Here is a 25,607-nt window from a genome sequence, read left to right on the forward strand (position 1 = left end):
AGAACTAATTGATAGCATTTACCTTCACTCCGTTCTACCTCCAGCCTGCTGGCGGCCATTATTATTTGTCGCACACGCATAAACATCATTATCATTTATCCATAAAGATTATAGTAGATTGTTGTCCGTAATTTGTTTATGTCTGATCTAAAGCCATAGTTACTGTTATTTCGCAGAGTTATATCGTTGCGTATTGTTGACAGGTACTTGCTATTATAAAAAAAACATAAATTAATTAATTTTATAATTGTGTTATACGTCCATAGATCATAGCCTCAGAACGGCCTCATAGTAGCTGAATAAAAGTAAGTACCGACAGACATTTTCATTGTGCATTAATCACCTAACCGGGCAACCTTTTTTTTGCGATTTTTTATAACCGTCTTGTATCATTTTTTATGCTGATTACGATTCTGTAGTAAAAAATTGGCGGAATCCTGTAGTTATAAAGTTTTAGCTACTTAGCTACTTATATAGGTGGCGACTGAGGCAGCGGCTAGTGGTTGCAGCTATGGCCGCTGGCCGCAGCTGCCCGTTACCGTACTATACTTTTGTCTGCAACGCGAGGATAGGTCAGGCTAGGTTAGGTCTCGTTAGGTCGCTGTTGCTTCTTAAGCGGTAGGTAAGGTTAGTTTAGTTATTAAAGCAAGCTTTTTTTCCAGTGGGGGCGCGAGCTCCCATCCAGCAAAGAGTGCCGAACGGGCTCGAATCGGCTCCTGAAGCCAGCAGGCGTAGAGAGTTGTTTTATTAGTAAAGATTTACTAACTTAAAGGTTAAATACTTAAGAAAATTGTATTGTTGTTCAATACAATATTGATATTATATAATCTATAAAAATAAATAGTTAACTAATAATATTTCATAGCAGCGCACCAGGTGCCACCTTTTTCTATTGTAAATTGACTTAATGACCTCGAATAACGCATTGTAAAGGTTTTCTATTTATTTGTTAACAAGAAGAATTATTATTTTTTTCCTATGTAATGTGCGTTTTGTAAAATAGTTAAACTTTGATACTTTTACAGCAGCTTGTTTTCTTCATGAAAGTTCAAACTCTGTGTCAAGAATGATATACTGGGTTTTTTTCAATATCTATTTTTTGCCATTTTATATAGTTAATTCACAATTTTTGTTTTACAAGGAAAAAATTAATTTTTTCCCATATTTTAATCAAATGCACCTAAACTACTGAATCGATGTACAACATTGAGAATTAAAAAACCGTTTGTTGTTATTTCATTACCTTAGATTTAGTAGCTTGTGCGCCTACATTAGGCGGTTTCAACTCAAGATATTTACTTAAACCCTTCCAAAAATACTTATTGAATTTAAAAACTAAAATTAAAAGATCATATCCATATAATCAACCAATAAAAAAATGTTGCTCGTAAAACCTCTAGTGTCTTTTTTTACTAAGACGCCTGATTTTACTTATGATTCATTTAAATATGCTTAAACTCCACCTATAGTTATTTTGATAGATTAATTATAAGTTTTTGTCCTAATTTTTGCCAATATGCTTTGTGTTTTAGAGTTTATAAAGTGAAAAACTAGCTAAGAATTTCAATTAAAATGGATGATTATAACTGCGATACCGTGATTAAAATAGAGGAAGAAAATGCAGATTTAAAAGATCAATTTCCCGGAATCTTAGTGAAAGAAACAAAACCAAAAGTCCTTGAAAAATCAAACAAGAGTTGTCCAACGACCAACAACATTTCTCAAAAGAATATTGACGGGGATGCTTATAAGTAATGTGATTTATAATAATAAAATATGAAGTAAATTTTGTTCAAAAATGGTAGTAACATTGTTAAGATATCGATAGGCATTTCATGGCAAATATTAGGTGTATGTAATTTTGCATCATAACATTCAATGTCTGTGCAGACCAGCCAAACAATTTCAATGTTAATAATAAAATAATACCTACTATCATTGAGTATATATTATATATACAATATATACTCAATGCTACTATTAAAGTGTTTAGTGTTTACTTTTCCATACTATGTGCTTTAAGGAATAATATTTTACAATATACATAATATGGCAAAATTAGCATTATGCGAAATAGAAAAAAAACAATATAGGTTTTTAATATTATTTTATTATACTTAAATTAATTTGTCTCATTAAACAAAAGTGCAACAGATTTTACAATAGAAGGCAAATACTTGTAGTTTAATACTTTACTTAACCCGTCGTTGGTAAACATGTAAGCGCGGCGCTCACACAGATAACGTTTTGAACGCCAGTTGTATAAATGTTTGTTAATTGGCTTGATTTTATTATTACCTTCAATAATAAGTTTACAAATAATAATAAAAAAAAAGAAGCCACAGTTTATCAACTGCATTTTACATATTATTGTGTATCCTAGAGCAACATGCAATCTCCTCAAAAAGTGACTCAGCTTAATTATTTTAAATCATTAAATTTACATTTTAGGTTTTTTTTACATTTATTTAATTAACTTTTATTATTTTGTACTACACAATTTAAAAAAAAAAAAAAAATTTCGGTTTTTTATTTTTATTAATTTTGTAATAATAGTAATTACAAATAATATATTACCAATTGATAGTGAGTTAAAAGATGCATATTTTTTTGTATGATTCAATGTTCTGAGTTTATCGAGTCATTAATAATAAGGGAAAAAGTAACGTATGAGCGCAGCGCACAGTTTAGCAATCGTGTTCTACAATATAGATTTACCAACGACAGGTTAAAATAAACATTTAAAGTTGACAACCTAATTTTTGAAAATGTATCTTGTTTTTTAGACTAATTGAAACAGGAGACGAGCCAAGAATCAAAATTGAAATTGGTGAGACCGATGATTATTACTACAAATCCATATTTGAAATAGTAAAAGATAATGAGCAATTGAATATACCAGAAAAAACAATCTACGGGAATGTATACGAGTAATACAATTTTTAAAATCACATATTTTAAATACATACTGTTAAGAAATCATAATATTTGGCCAAACCTAAAAATCTAATAACTTTTTGTATTAATATTTCCCTTTTTTGAAGCTATGTATAAATTTATTGTTGTGATTATTATGTCAGTAATATATACATATTGACTGACACCAAAGCTTAATTTGAGGATACAAATATTGATAAGAGTGCATAGGATTTGCTCATTATTACATTTGATCTAAAGTGCCTTAACTTGATTTTAATACTGTACAACAGTTGTCCGACAACCCACAACAATTAAAACACAATTGACATATGAGTAATGTGATTTTCAAATTAGAACATTTTAAGTATATTTTGTTAAAAAATAATATTAACATAACGCGGTATAACAGTAGGGTGGTATTCTATTGCAAATTATTTTTAATTTTCCTTAAATGGGTTAAAGCATATTTTCCAATATAAAACATTTACATTGTTGACATAATATATATTTACTAGCATATTTTTTTTTACAAATATAATATATGATTAACAGAAAATAAATTAAATAAATTATTGAAAAGGGAAATGGAAACTTAAACTTGCTGTTAGTATTAGCACCCTTTATATGGATTATTTTGAATGTTTACATATGCATAAAATTAATTTTTAGATCATGTGAGTTTTGAATATATTTCATAATAGTTTATGTAATCTAAGGACAGTCAAGGGTTAAAATTTTAGTTTAATACTTAGTTATTATATTTATATATATATTATATATATATATATATATATATATATATATATATGAGTAGGCATATTATGGTGAATTCCTAGACCTTTGTAGTTTATCCTAAATAGGTAAAGAAGTGTTTTTTTATTACATGACATTTAATATTGGTTTATTTTAATATAGGTTTAATATTTAATCTTTAGTATCAAGTAATCATTTGTTTAATGAACACTTGGGTAAGAGACAGAGGGGGGGGGGCAACTATACAAATGTTTTCATTTTCATTTATAAATCTGAAACACATCACAATGTACACGATTTACATTTTTTTGTATCAACCAACGGCCAACCACCAAAAAAAGAGAAAAAATGTTTCTTAATATAACGTTTTATTTGTCGATAACTCAACATTTTTTAACTACAAATATTAATATTATTAATATTAGAGCTAGGTATCAGATTAACTTCTGGTATAAGTTCGTTTTCTACAAAAAAGGGTTTAATGTTATTTTGTAAAACTTTTAATCCGTTATTGTAAATTAAAAAAAAAACATGTCAACTTCATAGCTTATTTTAAGGATACAAATATTGGTAAAGCCCTTAGAGACGACAACTGAAGTTCCCGTTGTTCCAAATGTTATTAATTTTTGGATTATAGACCTTAATTTATGGATACATTGCATTATGATAATGTTATAAGAGTTAGGATTGATCCTTGGGATGGACTTTGCATTAAAGCATTCTTCGCACCCTTAGGATTTCTAATGCGAATTATGTTAATAATAAAAATTTATGTTCTGTGACCATTTGCCTTGCTTCATTTTTACAAGTGACCGTGTTTGATTTCTGCGCTGAATTGACGGGACACCAATTTATAGACTTCTTTTAAATGTACTAATAAACCAACAACAACAAACTTGAACTATGTTCGGTTTAACTACATCCCCAATGAAATTATTATAATTGCAACTTTTATAATTAAATAATATATAATTTGTTTTATTTTTTAGTGTTACTGAAAAGAAAATTAAAGTTGAAATTATAGACGAAACTGATGATTATCACGGTTCTGTTAACAAAATAGATGAAGAAAATGAAGATATGAAAGAAAACTCTACCGAAGCTTTAGTGATAAAACCTAGTCCAACTTGCTTTGAAAAATCCTATAATAGTGGCGAGACTGTCCAAAATGACGGGATTTCATACAAGTAATGCGATTTTTAAAATACAAATATTTTATATTTTTATTATGATGTAATAACAGTGAAGCATTACGCACAGAGGAATAACGGACAGGGCAATAAAAAAGCCGTGTGGGTCACAGGACCCCCAGCAGAAGCTATGCTTAGAATTTAGAGTATGCGAATCATACGGTTTACTATGGTTACAAACCAATTGTTTATTTTGAATTATCCAGTGACGTGTGTAGCACACCTTTATAATAAAAATTGATCCTAGTCTTGGAGTTGCTCATATCAGTTTTGTTGTAAATATTAATTTTGCAAAGCTTAAGTTTCACTAAGAGCAACTAGTACACAATTTATTTTCTATTTTAGTTTTGAGCTTATTTGTTTGTTTTTTGTTTTTAGTGTAGGAAAAATGTGCAACGAATCGATAGTCAAAGTAGAAATTGACCTAGTGGATGGCAATTATTATGAGTCCTTGATAGAAATCGAAGAAAATGTAAATTTAGATGTGCAAACAACAAACAACGATGTGGACGAGGTACTATCATTTGTCTGTCATATATGTAATAAGGCATTTGCGACCAAAATGAAAATGACCGAGCATATTAGTCATTCACATAGTGCACACTCAACAAACCAGAAAAGCAATGGAAAACAAGACGTCGAAAAGAATTTCATGTAAGGCAAATTTTGATTTGATATATTAAATTATCTATTGCTCTCTCGTTAATATGAAAGCGCAACTGATCTTATTATTCATTACGTCTCGTATTATATAAGTACGTACTGTCTAATTCGCATTCTATCATCTAGTATATATGAATTATATTTGAAGTGATAAAATAAACGCTCCAATTAGAATCTATAACTGTAAAAATACAATTATCGATAAAAGCTTTGTACCTAATTACAATAATGTGTTAATAAAATTGTATTGCCATAGTTACTCATTTATTGTAGGTAATTAATAATGTAACAAAAACATTTTAAAATAACCGTTGACTGTTGATTTACTCACACATAGTAAGGTAGAAAATTCATAATGTTATTTGGTTTTTCATCGTTTATTGGTAGTTAAAGTAAAAAAAATATTTCATACAAATTTAGAACTTATTAGACTTATAAGACTATTTAAAAAAGAGTTATAAAGCACCGTAATTTCAAGTTGAAAAATGTGTACATTTGTTTGGGGGTTTTCTCGATTTTAAAGGGGAAGAAAGGATTGGTCTTTTCAAATTTTTGGTCTAATAAAGTACCTTATAATCGTATCTTAGTTACGATTTTTGAGCTATAGAGTTGCAACACAAAGAAATCATGGGTCCAGCAGTTTAATAATTTTTTTTGGATCTTGACAATGAAAAAAACATTATTGTTGTAAAAACATTACCTTCTGAGATCCGCATTGAAGCATAAAACAAAACAAGTAAAACACATATTTATATGAAATAATAATATGATGTCTGGCACTTGTTCAGTTGGACTGTCACGCTATAGTTGGAGGAATAATAGACTGTTTAAAGTTACAAAAATAGTTTAAATTAATATAAATTTAAAGAAATAAATAAAAATTTTATAAAACGTTGATGTTTAATGTTCGACAATTTTTTTGTTATAGTATCAATCATACGGCTCATGAAGTAACTAACGGATACACCGGAAACATCAGACCACCCTACAAATGTAATGTGTGTTCCGAGGATTTTCCAGATAAATCCACTTTCTCGCTACACGAACGCGTGCATACTGGTAAAAAGCACTACAAATGTCCGGTGTGCTTAAAATTATTTACTCCAAAATACTTCTTTGAACGACACAATCGCGAGCACACTGGTGTAAAGCCTTATAAATGTAATGTGTGTTCAGAGTCATTTTCTCAAAAATACCTTTTTGAACGACACAATCGCGTGCACGCTGGCGAAAAGCGTTATAAATGTAATTTGTGCTCGAAGTCGTTTTCTAAAAAACCTTTGCTTACACTACACGAACGCGTGCACACAGGCGAAAAACCCTACAACTGTTCTGTGTGCTTTAGAACATTTGCTCTTAAAGGCAACCTCACAATACACTCACGAGTACACACCGGTGAAAAACCCTACAAATGCCACGTGTGCTCAAAATCTTTTTCTCAAAAACCCAACCTCACGATACACCAACGCGTGCACACTGGAGAAAAGCCCTACAGATGTAACGTGTGCCTGAGGTCATTTTCTGTAACATCGAACCTCAAAAAACACAAATGTCCACAAAAACAATTATGAAAATCTCAGTCGATAATTTATACAAAACCTAATCAATTATTATTTAAATATTAATTAAGTTTGACTTACCCCACTTTAACCTGTAGACTTGTTTATAGTGGTTGTTTGTCATGTTCTGTATTAAATGTTAATCATGTTATTGATCTATTGTTGGTTATATTACATTGTGAGTAAAGTGCATCAATTTTATTTGTTTTATTTTAATTAATATTCTCTATTGGCATGTACACGTCTACATTTGACACGGTTACCATTTCATTTTACTCTTTTATTTTTTTATATATGATTATTTTTAATATTTATATATTTTTGTATATATTTATTAAGTACACGTATACCCCATGTGTAATTAGAAGGTCGACATAGACGTTTTTTTATTAAAAACTGTAACTAGTGTATATTTTTAAATTTATATAATATGTACAATGTGGTCGATTCTTAATTCGTTAATAGTTTTTTAAATGGAAAAGTCCTCTAAAGATAAAAAGTTTTAACAAACCTAATATTTAGCTATGTGTATCATATTTAAACAAAACTGATAATCTAATGTCTTTAAATATGTATTCTACATGATCAAGTTTCTAGGATCTACAAATTAGTGTAAACATTTATATTTTTAACTAATTTTCTCTGGTTTGTTAGTAGTACCTAATACCTTAAGAATTTCTTTCACAAGTTATAAAGTAATTCTACCAGATTTTAAAAAGTTGTAACTTAATATTATAGAAATTTATCATTATAATAGCTTCATGTTTTATTCATATAATTGAATAAATAAAATTAATATACATTTTGTTATACTTGTTGGAATTATAAACCAAACACCATATTATATTACATAGTTAGTAGGTCGATATAATTCTTAGTATACATATTTTGTATTTTGTGTACACCGAGTTTTTAATTATTGTTATTGGGAGACAGTCGTCGTGTAAGTTATACGTGTACACAAATTGATATTAAACATTTTATTTGTTATACTTATTCAACCCTTTTATTATTTGATACGCTTCTGAATAAGGATTTTATTCCAACAATACTTTTTATCGTTAGGTACGTAGCTACAAAGAAAAAAGCCTTTTAAATATCTTACAATGAGCTTGCTAAAATTAGGTTAACAAAATAGTATTAGGTAATACTACTTATACTTAGGAAACTTTAAGCCTTAGGTAAATGCCACTATGATCATTTTAGCTTCGATGCAATGCGAGAAGGTATTGGTTTTACTCTGATGTGGGCTTTTTTTTCGCTGTATACACTGTAACTTTTTTAATGCTAGACCAATTCCTTCGAATAGCAACTCTATATATCACAAATTTTGTCTAGTTTGTACTTTGGGGGGGGGGGGAGGGGTAAAAGTTGAAAAAGTTTAATTCTTTACAGACGAAAGTTGAAAAAACAAAAAAAAAACCGTACGAGTTTTTAGGTTAGAACTTTTACTGGCTATAGTTTCGAGAAAAAGAGTCGGATCGAGTTGAAATGTATAAGAAATATTCATTTGGTATTCAATTTGAAAGTGATTTTATCCGAGAGGACTAGTACAGTAGAGTATAGGCATAATGTAATCAAAGCAATGAGGAAACGGAGAGGTCACAGGTCTACAAGAATTATTATAAATAAAAGTGATAAAATTGAATAAAATGGCTTTCAAATAAACGCTTTGATGCTCATTTGTAAATACAGAACCTTCATTTAAAACTTTCTAACTTTGCTGGTTTATACTGCGCTTGGTTTGGACTGTACTGGCTTGAAAATACTAACTACCGATTTGCATAGAAGCGTTTTTTCGAAAGTGATTTTATCACTTTCAGATTTAAAAATTCCTGTAAACCTGTGACCTCCCCTTCCCCAATATGCCCCGACCCAACTATGCTCCGTCCCCACTATGCACCGACCCCACTGTACTGGTTTTTTAGGGTTGTTTTTTAAATAGAATGGCTGATTAATGCGTGGGAGCTAAAAATGCTAATATAGTGCAGCAATTTGTGAGAGGAAATAGTAGAGGTTATATGAACTTTAACAATTTATTAACCTAAAAAATTCAATATGGTAATATATCATTTCAAATAATTAAATTAAAAAATGAAATAGTTAATTTACACCTTCTATAGCTTTACGTAATATAGTAATATTATAATTCAACAACTTGATTCACTGAATCAAATTAAAAAAAAAACATAATATTATATAAGGACCCGCGTAATCCGAAAAATACTATTTGTGTTTTAAACTCACAGCAAGCATACCATAATATCATAGGCCAGCAACCGAAAAGAAGATCGAGTTGTCATAATTTTTGTAGACCTGTAACCCTGTAAAGTATAATTTTCCAAACGCTATATTTGATGTTTGGACCGTCAGATGTGACTCTTTTCTACAGAAAACGACGTAATTACGCGTGTTAGGTACAAAATAATAATAAGTTTAAACATGGATTTGTCTCACACCTTGACTAATGTCTCTTTCTTAAATACAGAATATTAAAATGTCCATTATTTGTATCGTATAATAATAATTATTTTAAGGCTATAATATAACGTAAAATTACATGTTTACAATTAATTTTCTGCTTAATTTGCAACTACAAAATGAAAGTTATTTTCACACAAATATATTATCACTTGTGGTAATATGATCGATGAAAATCGTTCAAAAGTTTAAATACTGAAGACAAATGTATTACTTAGGCTGGCTGCTCAATAACCAAGTCTAAGTGGATATTTTATTGTAATATATACTCATAGTAGTAATCCAGGAAATTGAACGTTATCAAAACGAATGCTTTATTATTGTGCAAGTAGTAAGTAATTGTAGTCAACCATTTATATATGTTGTGGTATATTGTGGTCCAGTAACCAAAAAAAACCTTTTTTTGTAAGTGAACTAACAATTTAAACGAGTGTGTTTAACATTAATTATAACATTATAAAGCTAACATAGTAGTACTAGTTGCTACAATGTTGTGTCATATAAAGATCAAGAAAATCAAATCGTAACATACTTGACAAACAAAACAAATGTATACTCAAGACATTAAGAAGGGCCTCATCAATTCCGGATTCAGTCCAATGTGCTTACGGTCACTGACAAGTATTGTAAGAAATACGTTTGAATTTATTTTTATTTTTTACATTCAATCTATAATCGACAAGCCCAAAAATGTTTAAAAGAAATTCGTTAGAAGGGAAATAAAATTATAAAATACGAATCATATAAAAAGGTACAAATTATATATCACACGGTTACTGTTAACTGGTAACCATCGCAATTTTATCAGGCGTCGTCCGAGGTCTACACTGAAAAATGTAAAACATCCAGTTGCCAATAGTAACTAATGGGCTTAATATTAGTGTGCACAATAAAACGTTGTTGTCGTAAAACATAATTCTACAAGATGGTTAAATATACGATTTTCGTTTTAGTAGTAAAATAATGTTTAATGTTCTTGTTCAGACATCTCTTCTCGGGATATTACTAAGTAAACGTAAGCCACATTAGAAAATAGTATTGCCCGTGAAAAATCGCACTTACGTTGTTGATTTCAGACAATTTCGAAAAACTACCATTGTTTTTTGTGATCAACCAACTTCTCGGCCACGATCTACATGCTCTGAAAACGAATACTACCTTACCATACGAAAATGCAGCAATTCAAAACGGTATGTACGAGTTGTCTTATTCTAAAACGTACGATTTTAAAATAACAATGTCTGTGCAAATGGTTAATTTTTTAGACACCCAGTTTGAATGTCAACGAGGTGTTGATATTGCCATGGACAATAAATCGAAACAGTTCAATCGCACAAATTATACAGTCCAAAACGCGGCCAAATGTAATAGTCCGACCGACTTTCAAACGCCCACCAAATTATTGGGTATATTTTGTTTTGCTTATGTGTATTGTGTAACCTGTTTTTGTGTAGATCAACCCGTAGTGACACCCAGAAGTACACAGTATATAGTACATAGTATACAGATAATTAAACGAAAACTTTAGGATTTTGGGAAATTTGTACAATTATTAACACAAACCGCTACATATTCAAAAAGGATCAGCTAAGATTTCGGGGTTTAGATTTTCAGTAACGTTAGGTCCTATTGCAACTCATTTTCGGGTACACACACTGGGTTATCGTGATCACACTTAATTTGGCTTCCAGACTACTGTGATCCAGAGTAGGGCTACACCAGACATGATTTCTCTCTATAAATCTGTAGTCACACTTATTTTTTTATTATCAAGGCAACCAATGAAAAAAATGGGAAAATTAAACTTGGACCGAACCAATATACTCTAGTTCAAATAAATGGATTTTGTTTGTAACGCCATTTAGAACATAAATGTAGTCTATGGAATTTTGTTGTTTTTTTTTTTTTTATAGGAAAGTGCTTAATGAGTACCAAAAAATATTGTTCAAAATATTAATATATTCCGAGAAAATGAGTGTCTTATCCTTAATGAATCGCCCTGTATTTCTTTTGTCCGTGCGAAAGTATGCAAACTCCTTCTAAGCGGCTGGACATATTTTTATGAAATTTTGTGTGCGCGATTAAGTTGGTTCGAGAAAGGTTTAGATTCACAATTTCATCCGATAGAACATGTTTTTAATTTTTAATTAATTCAAATGATTAACTATGATTATCAATAGTACCAATACATCTTTGAAGGTTAGGTTCGGATGCGTTCCCTAACAACCAAGACGCTTTGGTATTTATTTAAATATTAATATATATAATTATATAATTAAACAAGATTACAAATAATTAACGACCAAGATTAAACACAAATAGTTAACAAAATGTCTGCGAGGAAGAAAGACGCCGAGCGTGTAAACGAAGTCATGCGAGATGATCGAATGGCGGACCGAAGATAGCTGCTGGTTGCGGCGGCGTCCTAACGCTACATCCGGCGCAGTAGTTGGTGTTACGGTGGGTAGTGGTACCAACCGACACCGCGGTAGAGTAGGTGGTGATACCAACTATCATCACACATCTCTATGGTTTTTCATACCACAGGGATACAGTGATCCGATCAGCTGATTGGGTGTCTATTCTAATACACGGGTAACGCCGGGTCGGGACAACTTGTTTTATTATAAATTGTTGTAATTCGAAGTAGGTAATATTTAATTATTTTTAACGTTGTACAACGAATCGATCACCGCATTAGAGTGTCAAATGTTTTTTGTATAAAATATAACCTTTACTATGTCCTAAAGATATAATTTATTATTTTAATAATAATAAAAATGTATTAATATATATATATATATATAAAATACGTGATATAATATAGCAACCATGTGAATATTATAATGTAATATATGTATTATACATCGTTGCCAAAAATTAAAAATCTGTCTACATATTAAACCAGTCATAAAAAATCGAAATTTACTTGTCCGGAAGTCGAAGTTGGTTTTCCTACTAGTTTTATTATTATATCAATTGCTGTATTTATTAGATCAGAAGTAGGAAAACAGTCATGAAAAAATGTAACTATAGCACTTGTTATAATAGGAAAACTATAGCAGGAAAACAAACTTCGACTTCCGGCCAAGTAAACTAAATTTATATTTTTTCATGTTGAAACACTAATTTTTTTTTAACTTAGTGAATATTTACACTGAGTTAAAGAAGTTTTTTTGTTGGGATATCAGTAGTTTTTTTATACATAGATATTAGAAGTAGATATGACACAGAGTACTCACTTATTATTACAGAACATAGACTTGCACTAATGAACAATTTTTATTTTTTTATTCTTTTTAATTTATTTTATAATATTATCTTTACGGGTGACAACTTGTACATTTAGTGCGCCAATGTTTTTAATTACATTTTCGAGTACTTAAGAGATCCATGAGTATATGGGAATGTAAAATGTAGCACTTGTAATACAATAATAATTGCAAATCATAATCAGACTACGAAAATACCAAATAATATCATAAAATACCCAACACACAAAAGACACCGTCGCCGCTAAACAAAGACACAACACATTTGTCGTTTGTCAATAAACCGTCGTCAGCATTCAGCAATAACGTCGTGCCGACTGCCATCAGCGTAGACGTATTACTGTATTATGTTATGCTTAAGAAGATGTAAATTAACTATTTCATTATTTAATATAATTATTTGAAATGATATATAACAATTATGAATTTTTTTGGTTAAGAAATTGTTAAAGTCAATATAACCTCTACTATTTCCTCGCACAAATTTGCACAATACTAGCATTTTTAGCTCCCACGCATTAATGAGCCATTAAATTAAAAAAAAAACCTAAAAAAATACTAGTAATTTAAGTTCTTACGTGTTAATTAAATAATAAGTAATAAAAAATAGTGTATACAATGCTACATATAATATCACCGTATGTTTGAACTATATAATACACTATTTCTCTCAATTTATTTTGGTACGGTTACAAAAACATAACACGGTCGACTTGCACTAGGTTTAAATCGTAAATATTAAAAATTATTTTATTATAATATATTCCTAATGTGTAAATGAATTCATTTTCCTCTACCGCACTCCACCTCCCGTCTCCAGTCATCCTCACTATCAAATGAATATAACTTTTGAACGGATGAATAAAAATACTAATTGTTTTCACCAATTCTTTTTTAAAAATTATTTTGAATAAAATCTTGCTTTCAAGGCTATCTTGAAAAAAAAAATATAAAAAGTAAAACAGGTAAGTGCAATAAAAAACACGGTGCTTTAGCGTAAATAAGTATAAATTATTTAAAAAAAAAATAATCTCAAAAATATTCACTAGAAAAAAAGTTATTTCATTTGTGGGCCACCAAAATTATTTTCACGGTAAACGTGTGAACTATTTCGAAAATCACACAACACTAGTAATAAAGGTTCCCACGTAGTTATTGAACATAAAGTAACAAAAAATTTTTGAACAATGGTTTATATTTTATCATCGTAAGTGATAATGAATTTAATTTGAGTTTACTCGGGCGAAACAGTGTATAATACAAACTAATTAAGAAAAAAAACACCATATTTGATTAATTTGACTGTTAACTGTCCACCTGTGGACTATATAATACACCATTTCTTTCAAACTATTTCAGTACGGTTACAGAAACGTTTCATAATCGACTTGCTGCACTAGTTTTAAATCGTAAGTATTAAACATTTTTTTAATATATAAGACTTAAAAAGTTAGGATGGGAGGGGTAGTGTGGTTGGAAATTGCTGCCTTAAATTAAAAATTAGTTACCCAAAACTGATTATGGGCCAGTCAAAATTGTTAGTATATTATTTTTAATTAAAAAAGTTTAAAAAACAGTACAGTGGGGTCGGGTTATAGTTGTGACGGAGCATGGTAGGGACCGGACGGGGAGGTCACAAGTCTACAGGAATTTTGAAATCTGAAAGTGATAAAATCACTATCGAAAAAACGCTTCGATGCAAATCTGTAGTTAGTATTTTCAAGCCATAATTTGAAAGTGATTTTATCAGAGAGGCCTAGTACAATAGAATAAAGGCATAATGGAAACAAAGCAACGAGGCGACGGCGAGGTCACAGGTCTACAGAAATTGTTATAAAACAAAGTTATAAAAGTGAATAAAATCACTTTCATATAAACGCATTGATGCTTATTTGTAAATACAGCACCTCAATTGAATCGGTCATTACAAAAACAACACAAGTCACAAAATTAAAATTTTACACTAGCCACAAAAAAAACGTCATTACTTCATAAATATGGCTTGAAAATATTAACTACTGTTTTGCATCGAAGCGTTTTTTCGAAAGTGATTTAATCACTTTCAGATTTAAAAATTCCTATAGACCTGTGACTTCCCCGTCCCCACTATGACCCGACCCCACTGTACTGATTTTTTTTCTCGCCAAAACATAGTAGCCTAAAGAACACATAATCAATGTATTGTTAATTTTAGTTGGGATGGTCGATAATTCATGTTTCAATTGTTTGTACTCCATAATTTAAATTATAACCGCTAATACTTAGTAAAAGTAATATTTATGTGTTATATAATTCCATTAGAGCAATCTCTCACTAACTATTTATATTCCATAGATTTATTTTTCAACTTTTACCCCCCCCCCTCCCAAAGTACCAACTAGATAAAATTTGTGATTTATAGAATTGTTACTCGTAGGAATTGGTTCAGTATTAAAAAAGTTACAGTGTATACAGACACAAAAAAAGCATACGCCAGAGTAAAACCAATACCTTCGCCGCCCTGCATCAAAGCTAAAATATTTAGTACCATATTATGTTGTGATTTTATATTTAGTCCTGCGTTGATAAATACATAAGTCACACTATATTTTAAAGGGCTAAAAATGGAAAATATACATATACATACAACACTCAATCAATATAAAAACATGTATTGCATCAATTTTTTATCAAAATAAATATAATTTTTTTATTACAGAAAATGCAGACACGTATGATTTTGTTATTTGCTATAGGCTTCAATACAATAAGTAATAGTTTCGAACTATCATCTGACCAATCTGAAAATTTAAATACAAGCTCAACACCTTCACAATCAATCGATAATTACTATGAGAGGGAGATGAAAAACCAATTTTTTAACAGTAAAAAGAACTCCATTAGTGACACGTGGATAGGTAATATTATTGCTACGCAAATGGACGGATTCGTACCGTTTTCTTATGATAATCCAAAGTGTACTGAGGATGGAAAAATTTACAAGGAACACTTAATCAAACAAGACTCGTGGGCCGTTCAAAGTAAGTACCATTAAGTATTTTAACCTTACTCATATAAAAAATTAAGTCATTTATAAGTTTTAAGAATCCTCAATAATATTAGCTACTAACTACATTACTACCTTTGAATTTTTGAAACATTTAAATTCCACGTCCTATTTATTTGTTTGCCCAAAAGTTTCCTCTGTCTATTTTAGTTAATATTGACAATAGTCATTGGGACTTTTGAATTTGTTTAGTGTATGATTCCTCAGCTAAATATCCAGGAGGCCTTTTGTCTGGAATTACATATGAAATGGGATATTATGATCAGTGTCTGAGAGCGCATTCAAAAGAGTTAAATATATACAGTGCGTATGTTTTACCAAACGTTCAGTTTCAAATTACTGAAGAAAATGACAATATGCCTAAAGTAAGAAATAACGTCACATCAGCTTGGAGATATGTGAAAGTAAGTAAACATATTTAAACCTTTATAGAATTTTATGCCGAACTAGCTAATAATTTTTTTAAAATTGATACTTAAATAGTTTATTAATATAATTGAAAACTTGAAAAGCATATTGTATCGATTTTCGCGAAAAAATGATTCAATTTGTATATCAATAAATAGACTCTTTTGTATCATCATATTATTATAACATTTTAGACGTACCGACGTAATCAGACTGATAAAAAATTATGTTAGCTCAAATTTAATATAATAAACATAAATTTGTTAATGGTACATTTAAATACTTTTTTTGGTTCTAAAATATTAAATTAAATTATTTGTTTTAGACCGATGGCAATTATTCGAATTATACTCAAATAATTGACAACATAAATTGGGCATTATGTATCCCGGACTCTTGTAACGCCAAAGACGTTCAGATATCAATGGAAGAATTGTTGACACCTATATTTAAACACTCTAATTTAACAATCAAAGTTTCTGTTAATCCAGCTCTATACACATCAAAAAGAACATCTCACGCAAAAAATATTGATGGATACCTTATTTTCTTTTGGTTAGGTTTCGGTTACAGTATATTATATGATTATCAATTAAATATAAATAAGTTACTATTAATCAATATCAATTATTTTGAATAACATTATGTCATTTTTAGCATGGTTCTAGTGCTGATCTTAACGTTAAATATAGTTGGGACTTTGTACGAAATGAACATTATAGGTGATCAACATATTCATTGGTCTATTTTAAGTAAGTTCCATAACACAAATGAACAGCTTATTTATTGTAATGACTGGTTTGATAATTTTTTTTCTTTTTGTTTAGAAAATATTTTACTGGCCTTTTCTATCAGAAAAAGCACAACAATTGTATTTAATACACAAAGAAAAAATGAGTTGTCTGTAGCTGATGCTTTAAAATCTTTTTTAGCGATCTGTGTAGTTATAGCACATAGAATATATTATGGTTCAACTGTTACTGCAACAGACAGCCCTTATTTTATTGAAAACGTAATATGAATGTTTTGTTCTTATGATACTCATACAGCTAAGTCATGTAATATATTAAAAATATCTTCGTGAAAAGTTTTTGCCATAATCTTGAAATCTAATAAGATTTCTTATTTGTACTGTATGAGTATGCGTCAACAATATTTCAATAAATAATAATGTAAAATATTTTATATGTTTTAGTTATTGAGTAGTCCCTGGTTGAATGCACCCGTTGGTGTGGAACTATTTTTTGTAATTTCAGGCTTTATGATGTACATTTCTATAATTAATCGATTAAATAAAGAAAAAAAACTTAACTTTTTCTATCTAATCTTTTATAGAATGACAAGGTAAGCTTATGTTAAATTTATTTAAATTTTTTTTAGAAAGACGTTTTACTGTTTGCCCAATTATTTTATAACACCACGTCTGGTGGTTTAGTATCAACGATCATTAAAAGATTTAAAAGATACTTATGGGATGGTTTGATTTGAAGGGGTACATCATTTAAAGTTAAAACACATGAAAACCAAGAAGGTGGTATTATGTTTAAGTTTATAAAATTTAAAAAAATTAGTTATTGGGCCGTGACAATTTTACTGCTTTTTAAGTGTTATTTCTTCCAATTTTTTCAGACTTCTACCAGCATACACAATAGTTTTTTTGCTATACATGTGTGTTCTACCTCACATAGGAGATGGTCCATTATGGAAATTATATGTAATTCCGCAATCAGAATTTTGTCGTATAAATGTGTGGAAAAAGTTTTTATTTATTGATATTTACGTTGATGGTTCTGAAAAAATGGTAATGATATTTATAGAATAAATACAAATTAAAAATGTATTACACAAATTGTGGTAGACTATTGCACAACTTCTTATCAACATACTGTAACCAAACACAGTTGTATAATTTGACATATTCAATTACAACAATGTGTACTAGCAAACAAAGTAATGTCATAAGGGGGTTGCATGGGGTCTACTTTTTGACGTTTTAGGCTAAAAAGCTAGACAAAATATCGAATACTTAGGATGGTCCGATTGAAATTCTGTAATTAAATACGATTTTTTTTAGCAACTTTGCTAGGGTATGTAAGAAACCGATTTTAGGTTTTTTTTTAAGTAAATAAATTGGGTTTTAATATTGAAAAAATTGTAAATTTAATTTTTATTAACTACAACACACCGAAATGTTTAAATGAAAATTGGCTTTCTACATAGCAAAAAAGTATTAAAGAACTCAAATCTCTTTACAGAATTGAAATCGAATCTTCTAATGTAGTCGACATTTCTTCTACCTTTTTGGTCTAAGATAAACCAAAATGACTGTTACTCATAGGAAAAAATATTTAAATTACAAATAATACCTTGAAGATTTTATAAATTAACGGGTACATCAATTAGTATGGTCAAAATTTATTAAAGCTTTTTTTTTTTTTAAATACTGCAAATACAAAACCACTTAAAATACATCTCATGAAATCCCCTTAATAAAAAATAATGTGTAATCGTGTACATTAAGCTAATATTCAACAGAATTTAATAAAAACACCGATACATACAATGTACTACCTGTTTCTATAACACTTGTGTTATTAATCAATAAAACCTTTTTGTCTAGTGTATACCTGTTACCTGGTATGTAACATGTGAAGTACATTTTTATGCAATCGGAATTATTCTTACGTATGCAATATGGAAATGGAAAAATATTGGCCTATGGATCTTAGGCATAGTATTTGCAGTATCTGTTTACATGCCAGCAAGGACGATTTATACGAATAATATGACGACTATATTAACAGCGAAGTATTAAAATTAACACCCTTAAGGCCGCAAACAAACAAAAATTATTTTACTCATCCAAATCTTGATCATAGATAAACTTTCGTTTCGGCCTGACTTATATTTGAGGCGCTCAAATGCCAAACCGATTAACTCCATATAATTTAATTTTTCAAGACAGGCAGTTAAAGTTATTTGAAACAATGTATGTAAGTACAATTGCCAATTTTTATAGTGCACTTTAGTGGTGAAAAATTGAACTATGGAGTTATTTATCTTGGCCACTGAAAATTATACACTTTTTTATTTAATCCAACTATGCTGTTATTCGCAATATGAAAAAAAAAAGAAGTTAATCGGTTTGGCATCTGAGCGCCTCGCATATAATTAAATATAGGATACGTTTTAACATAAACAGGATATACATAAATATTATATGTTACATAACATATATAAAAAAAAAAAAAATTATTATTTCAGCGTAATAAGGGATTCACGATCCAACCCATTCATCTTATTTGTATATATGAAGAGTCATCAGAGAATTACAACATACCTGATCGGAATGGCAGCGGCACACATATATACAAAACTAAAACAAGACAATTACAAAATATCCGCTGTGAGTAATGAGTACACGAATAATATACTAAATATTTAAAAGTATCTAATATGTAATAGATTTTTAATTAAACACGTGTTTTAATTTTTAGCGAAACAAGACAATCGGTTCCATCAGTTCTTTTATAATGTTTGTGTTAAGTCTAGGTTCATCGGCTTACTTATTATTACCTGGAATAGAATATAACCCGTGGCATCACGTACTACACTTTACTCTACAAAGGATCGTTGCTGCTATTTGTGTGTCATATGTTATGGTCGTTTTTAGACTATCAGGATTTGGTATACAATTATTTCAAATATTAAATCGATAGTTTTAAACAATATATAATATTATACATATACTGAAGAAACGTATTAGATTTAAAATTTTAAGATTTGTTACAATGTTATTAAGAATACATTACATAATCTTATCTTAGCGAAAATGCAATCTTCTCTTAACAATTAATAGGAATTTTTTAAATCATTAGAGTGTTCTTATTAAAAAGCAATATAGTAATTTTGCTATATTTATTTCTGTCGAAATATCATTTAAAAATGTTTAGAAAAATAGTTAATCTTTAATTATAAAATATTATACGGGTTATTCATTTTATCTTAAGGCTATTGGGTACCGGGCAATTTTTAAGGAGTTTTGTATTGGCAGTATTTAAGAAAAAAGTACTCGGACTGATCTCAAGTAGACTTCCCGTGAATTCAAATTTGTTTTCAGAAGTCTTATCTCTTCAATACAATGATCGGACCAATTGAAGTTAAATGTACCCATTTAACTTTGTTTTTGACGGAAATGTTTGTCGGTATCCAATAGCCTTAAACCGGACAATATTTCATAGGGTTTACATAATAAATTAGTTTTTGTTTTCACTATATGTTTACATACATTGTGATCTCAATTTTTCACATTTTTTTGTTCCCCCACCCCTTTACAACTTAGTTTTTTTTGATAGCAACTTTTCAAACTTAAATTGTAACGCATACATTTCAATAACTTTTTGAAATAAAATTGAGAAAAATGTATTAAACATTTTGACTAGTTGATAACCAGTTTAGGTTATTTATTTTTGAAGTTATTGAAGTTACAAGTTAGTAAGTGTTAGTCTTAGTCTTAGTTTTGTAGGAGGAAAGGTTAAGTGTATCTATTATTACTTTTTTTACGCGCACTTTCCCTCCCATTCTAACTTTTAATCTATTATATCTTTTAACTAGTTGTTCCAAACTGGTTCTCAACCAGTCAAAATACATTAACTTTTGATTTTTAATAAATTGTTTGCATTACCATTTAAATTAATAAAATTTGATATCAAAACACTAAGTAGGGAGAAGAGAAAAACCAAAAAAAAATTGAAATCATATTGTATAAAAACAATATGAAAAAAAATTAAATTTCTTATTAAACCCTATGACATATTAAGTGGTTGACGATAAATTGACCATCTGTATTTTGCTGTGCGGAATTTCTTTGGTATATTATTATCAATGTACCTAATTGAGTTTTCTACAAAATGATCATACTACATTTTTTTTTTTAAATTATACTTTCAGCTTCAAATTCTAAAGGTTACAGCAGCAAGTTAAATAATATCAATTTTATTTCTGCTATGAGTAAGCTTACTTACAGTCTATTTTTATGTCATTCTTTTTTTCAATATCAATCATTGTTTTCCAATAAAACACTTGTGCATTTCGACTGGTGGATTATGGTATGGTTTTAAATTTTAATTATATTTAGTAAAATTTGTTGACCTATACATTTATAGATAATTTAATTATATTATCTCGAGGAATTAACATTAGTAAAATGTTTATTTTTAGGTCCGATATATACTAAGTGATGTACTATTAGGAGTGTTTTGCAGTTTACTAATTGTTTTGTTGTTCGAAACTCCTTGTAATACGATTAGACAAAAATTAGATGATTATCTCCAGGTAAGTTAAAGTTGAAATATCATGAAACGGAAATTATATACGAGTTAAAAATTATTTACCCGCATTTGTTTTCAGAATGTAAAAAAACCGAATATTTTCAACTCGCCGGAAAACGATACCAAAATGAAAACAAAATAACAGTACACCATATTAACTCTAATGTATTATTTTTAGACACTTAATATTTTTTCTCTAAAAAACTAACTAAATAAAATATGTAATTACAATAATTATTAGTTACCAATACTTTTTGCACAACAAGTTTCATCGAGTAATATTCTAGACGCACTTATAATATAATTGTTTTGGTTAGGCAAAGGTGTTATGTAATAAATAATATTTAACAAAATTAGTATTTTAGTTTTAAATATTGAGTACTTTTTTATTTACAACATTAAACTATAGAGTTATTCTGTGATGGTTGTGCAAACCACATGTGTTTTTTTTTTTGTTTCATACGACATCCTCCAACTTCAATGTAACTTCAATCTAACAATGTATTAATCTTAGACTACCTGTTTTATTTTTCGTCAAAGAACTCAAAACAATGTTTTTAATTATAATACTGTTTGCCATAGATTTAGGGTCAAGAGTTTTTTCAAATCAAATGCTTTAATGCTTGTTAAATTAATTACAAAAAAGTTGTTACTATGTGTGACAAAAAAAAATATACCATAAATATCTTAAGTGTTATTGTTAGGTAAGATAGAACTTGCTCAAAAAAGTTTATAAATACTATCTATAATAAAATTAATACGGACAGTCAATTAATCATTCTGTAACATCGAACCTCAAAAAACACAAATGTCCTCAAAAACAATTATGAAAATCTCAGTCAATAATTTATACAAAACCTAATCAATTATTATTTAAATATTAATTAAGTTTGACTTACCCCACTTTAACCTGTAGACTTGTTTATAGTGGTTGTTTGTCATGTTCTGTATTAAATGTTAATCATGTTATTGATCTATTGTTGGTTATATTACATTGTGAGTAAAGTGCATCAATTTCATTTGTTTTATTTTAATTAATATTCTCTATTGGCATGTACACGTCTACATTTGACACGGTTACCATTTCATTTTACTCTTTTATTTTTTTATATATGATTATTTTTAATATTTATATATTTTTGTATATATTTATTAAGTACACGTATACCCCATGTGTAATTAGAAGGTCGACATAGACGTTTTTTTATTAAAAACTGTAACTAGTGTATATTTTTAAATTTATATAATATGTACAATGTGGTCGATTCTTAATTCGTTAATAGTTTTTTAAATGGAAAAGTCCTCTAAAGATAAAAAGTTTTAACAAACCTAATATTTAGCTATGTGTATCATATTTAAACAAAACTGATAATCTAATGTCTTTAAATATGTATTCTACATGATCAAGTTTCTAGGATCTACAAATTAGTGTAAACATTTATATTTTTAACTAATTTTCTCTGGTTTGTTAGTAGTACCTACTACCTTAAGAATTTCTTTCACAAGTTATAAAGTAATTCTACCAGATTTTAAAAAGTTGTAACTTAATATTATAGAAATTTATCATTATAATAGCTTCATGTTTTATTCATATAATTGAATAAATAAAATTAATATACATTTTTTTATACTTGTTGGAATTATAAACCAAACACCATATTATATTACATAGTTAGTAGGTCGATGTAATTCTTATTAAGCATATTTTGTATTTTGTGTACACCGAGTTTTTAATTATTGTTATTGGGAGACAGTCGTCGTGTAAGTTATACGTGTACACATATTGGTATTAAACATTTTATTTGTTATACTTATTCAACCCTTTTATTATTTGATACGCTTCTGAATAAGGATTTTATTCCAACAATACTTTTTATCGTTAGGTACGTAGCTACAAATAAAAAGCCTTTTAAATATCTTACAATGAGCTTGCTAAAATTAGGTTAACAAAATAGTATTAGGTAATACTACTTATGTTTAGGAAACTTTAAGCCTTAGGTAAATGCCACTATGATCATTTTTTTTTTTAAATTGTATCTTTAAAAATGTCATCAATGGCTGGCTTCTTTCTCACGTATTTATGTAATTTTATTATTTTAGCTAATACTCTTATTGTACCTATTTGAAACAGATTGTGTATATATTAATAAAGAAAAAAAAATTGTATCTCAAAATTGTACTACCTGTTTTTTAAAAAATATTATATAATTTATTCATACAGCCCTAACGTTTGCACGTATTTTGAGTATTTAATTATAGGTGAACTTTACAAAATTGTATAAATTATGAATAATTTTGTAAAGCGATGCGTATGAAACCGTATACATGTTCTAACAAATACTGTTTAAGATCATTAAAGAATAATTCATTCACAGTTGCTTATAACTATTTTATTTAATTTAAGTTGATTCATCCTGCATACTTTTTTTATTGAATATTATACATTTTTTTTTATTATAAATTCATTTTTTTATTAGACATTTTATTTATTTTTTATTTTTTAATCCTTTTATTCATGTATTATGGCATTCATATGGTAATTTTGTTAATTTATTTGATTTATTATAAACCAGTTGAATATTTGTTAAGCACCAAAACATTATGTTGACGTGACAACGTTTCATTACGATTACTGATCAATGATCATTTAAGAACATTATTCATTAGGTAACTTAAAGCCTTAGGTAAACGGCATAATGATAAATTGTGTGCTATGTGTGACTTGTAAATCATGTCTCCAATTTTCTTCCAATTAAGAGGGTCAATGTAGGACCCTAAGTAATGTGGGAATCTATAATTTTTCTTTTTAGCATATTTAATCAACTTTTGTGAATTTTATAGCATACATTTTTCTAAATTGTCTAATTTTTTTAAAAATTTGAAAAAATTCTTACATATAGCTCATATACTTAAGCGCGCATTTTAAATATTTAACTTTTAGGTGGACTTCAAAATAATTGTAGAAGTTATAAATATTTTTGTAAAGCGGATCGCATTTATCCTGATTAAGTTTATTAAAGAAAACTTCATTTAACTGATAGAGCACCTCAACAATAGGTAACTTATATTTAATATAATTTGAATTGGTGATAGATACACTACCTACTTACAATTCAAATACATACACTAAAAAAACAATACATTTTATACTTTTATACTATTAAAAAAAAATAATACCGGGTACACAATTTATTATCAAAAAAGAACACAAATTTACCTCAACACAATTATTATATTAGGTTTATAACTTTTTATGTTACAATATGATTATTTGTTGTAGCTGCTGAAAAAAAGAAATGAGCCATATTTAGTAGTTGACTTAGCTTAACAATTTTTGATTTCGACTAAATTAATGGTCAAAAATTTTTTTTATAACTTATGTGTTAGTTGAGTTAGTTATTTCAACTATATTTAACTAAAGTAAAATATTTTAATTTTATTTTCAGTGTTGCCGAATCTATGTGATATAAAAATGTGATATTACCATTCCATGATAACAAAATTACCACATTACAATAATTCAAAATTACCATCCCAAATACCACATTTAAAAATATAACAAAAACCGATTTACAACTATTTAGTTTAATCAATATAAAGTAGTTAACACTTAGGATTAAGAACAACAAATAACTTGTAAAATATGAAAAATAAAACCGTATTAGATAATCAATCTAATCTACTATCAATTGTATTGTGGCGGGCCACTGGCCACGCACAAATTGCAAACATTTTAACATTGTGCATTGAGTACAAAAATCTTTCCACTCATATTAGTACATTACGGAAAAAAGAAAATTTTTTTTTTTAATTTATAATATTAAAAAATATTATATAATTTAAAATTACCACTGGAATATTAAGAATACCACATTTGATCAGCATCCAATTTTTTACCCAACCCAGATGAAATTACCACCATTTGGGGTAATTACCACACAATCGGCAATTTTAGTCTACTGCATAGAAAAAATACTTAGTTGGTC

The 25,607-nt window shown here is 28.5% G+C and overlaps 2 protein-coding genes across 2 annotated transcripts; both read left to right on the plus strand.

The window, feature by feature from the left end:
- Positions 1-190: 190 nt before the first annotated feature.
- Positions 191-7,157, plus strand: LOC126839869 (zinc finger protein OZF-like). The gene is made up of 6 exons (XM_050575291.1): positions 191-305; positions 1,533-1,751; positions 2,787-2,930; positions 4,662-4,859; positions 5,241-5,516; positions 6,454-7,157. Exons 2-6 carry the CDS (start codon positions 1,573-1,575, stop codon positions 7,094-7,096), a joined length of 1,440 nt encoding a protein of 479 aa, XP_050431248.1. The 5' UTR covers positions 191-305; positions 1,533-1,572; the 3' UTR covers positions 7,097-7,157.
- A 7,003-nt stretch (positions 7,158-14,160) lies between these two features.
- LOC126839865 (nose resistant to fluoxetine protein 6-like) lies at positions 14,161-21,915 on the plus strand. The gene is made up of 14 exons (XM_050575285.1): positions 14,161-14,246; positions 15,536-15,857; positions 16,076-16,287; positions 16,617-16,846; positions 16,949-17,043; positions 17,119-17,303; positions 17,487-17,635; positions 17,921-18,092; positions 18,912-19,099; positions 19,556-19,697; positions 19,789-19,978; positions 21,242-21,399; positions 21,512-21,625; positions 21,701-21,915. The coding sequence occupies exons 2-14, from the start codon at positions 15,539-15,541 to the stop codon at positions 21,761-21,763; spliced, it is 2,217 nt and encodes a 738-aa protein (XP_050431242.1). The 5' UTR covers positions 14,161-14,246; positions 15,536-15,538; the 3' UTR covers positions 21,764-21,915.
- The last annotated feature ends 3,692 nt before the right edge of the window (positions 21,916-25,607 follow it).

This window comes from Adelges cooleyi, unplaced genomic scaffold (assembly GCF_023614345.1).
Source record: "Adelges cooleyi isolate 19-005CV unplaced genomic scaffold, UGA_ACOO_1.1 ACOO_flye_CR_arks_rails_tigmint_CR_PRNA_31, whole genome shotgun sequence".
NCBI lineage: Eukaryota > Metazoa > Arthropoda > Insecta > Hemiptera > Adelgidae > Adelges > Adelges cooleyi.

Bases quoted from the DNA above. Each gene is read 5' to 3' on its own strand.
- LOC126839869 (XM_050575291.1), top strand. From the start codon at position 1,573: ATGGATGATTATAACTGCGATACCGTGATTAAAATAGAGGAAGAAAAT. The intron at 1,752-2,786 runs GTAATGTGATTT...CTTGTTTTTTAG, and splicing joins ATTGACGGGGATGCTTATAA to ACTAATTGAAACAGGAGACG. The intron at 2,931-4,661 runs GTAATACAATTT...TTTATTTTTTAG, and splicing joins ATCTACGGGAATGTATACGA to TGTTACTGAAAAGAAAATTA.
- LOC126839865 (XM_050575285.1), top strand. From the start codon at position 15,539: ATGCAGACACGTATGATTTTGTTATTTGCTATAGGCTTCAATACAATA. The intron at 17,304-17,486 runs GTAATATGAATG...TATATGTTTTAG, and splicing joins GCCCTTATTTTATTGAAAAC to TTATTGAGTAGTCCCTGGTT. The intron at 19,979-21,241 runs GTATACAATTAT...TTATACTTTCAG, and splicing joins TTTTAGACTATCAGGATTTG to CTTCAAATTCTAAAGGTTAC.